The following is a 2,985-nucleotide window of genomic DNA, read 5'->3' as shown; positions in this document are numbered from 1 at the left end:
ACCTTCCTTCAGAATACCAAGCCCTGCTTTCAGGCTTCTCCAAACTAGTGAAGGTCTATGCCCCATCTTAGCTGCTAAAAAGAAACCTTGGCCATAGTACTTCTGTTTCAGAATTTGGGCAGGCAGGCTTTCAGGTTTAGTTAGAATGTTCCACCCTTGTTTTGCTAGTAGAGCCAGATTAAAACTCTTGAAACTCCTGAATCCCATACCTCCCTGGTCCTTAGCCCTGGCCAGATTTGCCCACTTGATCCACTGAATCTTGGTATGCTTCTCATCAAAACTCCACCAGAACTTCCTTAAAAGTTGGTCCAGTCTGCATACTATAGATTGAGGTAGAAGGAAAATGCCCATAGTGTACGTGGGAATTGCCTGTAGGACAGATTTGAGTAGGATCTCTTTACCTGCTATGGAAAGGCAGTTGGTTTTCCAATTAGTGACTCGAGCCCAAACCCTGTCAATAAGTCCATGGAAAGCAGCTATTTTAGCTCTCCCCACCATGGCTGGGAGGCCAAGGTATTTCTCAAAGGAACCAGTAGCTGGGACACCTGCTATTCTCAGGATGGTTTGCCTATTTTCTGTTAGAGTATTGTTACTAAAATATATGGAAGACTTTTCCTTGTTGAGCAACTGACCAGAAGCACTCTCATACTGACTCAAAATCCTCATAAGTCTGCTCCATTCTAGGGAATTGGACTTGCAGAAAATCATGCTGTCATCCGCAAAGAAAAGATGGCTGACTTTGATAGGGCCTCTTCCCACTGGTACACTAGAAATGCTTCCTTCTCTTTCTGCCTTGTGGAGTAGATTTGATAAGGCTTCTACACACAAAATGAAGAGGTAGGGAGAGAGGGGGTCCCCTTGCCTTAGTCCCCGGGTTGGCTTGAAAAGAGGTTGTGGTTCACCATTCAGCGGGATTGAGTATAAGACTGAGGAGATGCATTCCATCACCAACGAGATTATCTTCCTATCAAACCCCAGCTTTGCCATTACTGAAGAGAGGAAATGCTACTCCACACGATCATAGGCCTTGCTCATATCGAGTTTGAAAGCCATAAAGCCAGATTTCCTTTGCAGCCTTGTAAACATCGAGAGAAGAGCTTCATAGGCCACTAAGTTATTGTCTGTGATGGTTCTACCTGGAACAAAAGCACTCTGGTTTTGAGAGATGATGTTACGCAGAATGCACTTGAGTCTATTTGCAATAACCTTAGCTACTACTTTGTATAAAACGTTGCATAAGCTTATAGGTCTGAAGTCAGCAACTCTTTTGGCATCTTTAACTTTTGGGCTGAGGGTAATGAAGGTGTTATTGACCCCCTCCAAGCGTCCCCCTTCATTTAGAATATTGAGAGCAAACTCAGATACCTCTTTCCCAACCACTTCCCACTTAGTCTGATAGAATAGTGCAGGAAAACCATCTGGTCCTGGTGAACCCAAACCATTCATCTGAGAAACAACTTCCTTAACCTCCTTTGCAGTAAACAACCTTGTCAATACTATGTTCATTTCAGGAGTGACTTTCTGAGGCAAGTTTTCTAGGCATTCTTCTATTCCACATGGGTCTCGAGGATGTGAATAACTCAATGAAGAAGGAGGAGAGTATGGACCCTATTTGTTGTTTCCCAGTGACCAAGTTACCCCTGCAGTCAAGTATTTCCTGAATTATGTTTGTGTTTCTTCTTTGGGTGGCATGAAGGTGGTAAAATTTTGTATTTTTATCTCCCATTTTCATCCAGTGTTGTTTTGCTCTTTGCTTCCACTTTAAATCTTCCTCAGCTAATGTTGTTTCAATCTCATTTTCCCCACTTCCCATTTCTTGTAATTCTCCGAGCCTTTTCATTTTGTCCTTAATCTCATTAGGTGTTTTCCTGTTCTCTGTTGAGTTCCACCTTCTCAATGCTGAACTACAGTTCCCAAGTCTTCTGGACATCCTTTCAGTCTGACTAACACCAGGAGCATCCATTCTCCACCCTTCCTTAATAGAATGGTCACACCCTTCCTTCAAGTTCCATGCAGCTTCAAATCTAAAAATTCTGACATTGCTATTTCCAATCTTCCATTTACAGTCTAAACAGATTTTCAGGGGTGAATGGTCTGATTTTACTACAGGTATGACCATACAGGAGGCATCTCTAAACATTTGTAGCCAGGTTGGATTTCCCAAGGCACTGTCCAGTATTTCTTTGGTATGATTCGTGCCAGTTCTATTATTTGACCAAGTGAATATTGGACTTCCTATCCTAAGCTTGTTCAAGGAACACAACTCAAGAGATTCTATGAACATCTCCATTTGTCTATAGGGTCTGGGGGAACCTCCCAATTTCTCTGCCTGACAGGTAATTTCATTGAAATCACCACTGCAAAGCCAAGGTGTTGGGTCCAGGGGTTTAAGTTCTTTTAGGAATTCCTAGCTACTACTTCTTTTTGAGGTCTCTGGATGACCATAGAAGCCTGTGAAGAGCCAGGTTTGGTCCCCTACATAGCTCAAAACATGGGCACTGATATGCCACCTAGAGTAATTGTAGATGGACACCATAGTGTTAGTTTTCCACATTAGAGCCAAGCCACCTGCACTTCCTCTACTTTCCACAACCAGACATGCCTCAAACTTCAGACTTCTTCTAACTGCTTCCACTCTTTCTTTTCCACACTTTGTTTCCATGAGGAAGATCATGGATGGGCTCTTTTCTTTAACCAAGAGTTTAAGGAAGCTAACTGTCCGAGGGTTCCCAAGCCCTCGGCAGTTCCAGCTTAAAAAGTTCATTTGTCTTGGCAGGGTTGTCTTGCAGCCTCTGCCATATGTTGAGTATCATCACACAGGTAGGCCTGGTTGGCCTCAGAACTCTTAAGGGTTATTCTTGATCTTTTAGTCCCTTGGGTGTTAGAGATATCACCCAATATAGTACTACTAGCTCTCTTTCTTGTTGGTACATTTGAATCATCAGAGTTTAAAGTCTTGGCTAGTATTGTTTCACGAGCTTTCCT

The 2,985-nt window shown here is 42.9% G+C and overlaps 1 protein-coding gene across 1 annotated transcript; it reads right to left on the bottom strand.

Moving 5' to 3' along the window:
• Positions 1–1,507: 1,507 nt before the first annotated feature.
• On the bottom strand, positions 1,508–2,290 carry LOC122289520. The gene has a single exon (XM_043096646.1). It carries the CDS (start codon positions 2,288–2,290, stop codon positions 1,508–1,510), a length of 783 nt encoding a protein of 260 aa, XP_042952580.1.
• Between the last annotated feature and the right edge of the window lie 695 nt (positions 2,291–2,985).

This window comes from Carya illinoinensis, chromosome 1, assembly GCF_018687715.1.
Source record: "Carya illinoinensis cultivar Pawnee chromosome 1, C.illinoinensisPawnee_v1, whole genome shotgun sequence".
Lineage (NCBI taxonomy): Eukaryota > Viridiplantae > Streptophyta > Magnoliopsida > Fagales > Juglandaceae > Carya > Carya illinoinensis.
This window is presented reverse-complemented; position numbering and strand designations above follow the sequence as displayed.

What these genes read in the sequence shown, in the direction of transcription:
- LOC122289520 (XM_043096646.1), bottom strand. Translation starts at nt 2,290, where the DNA reads ATGGAGATGTTCATAGAATCTCTTGAGTTGTGTTCCTTGAACAAGCTT.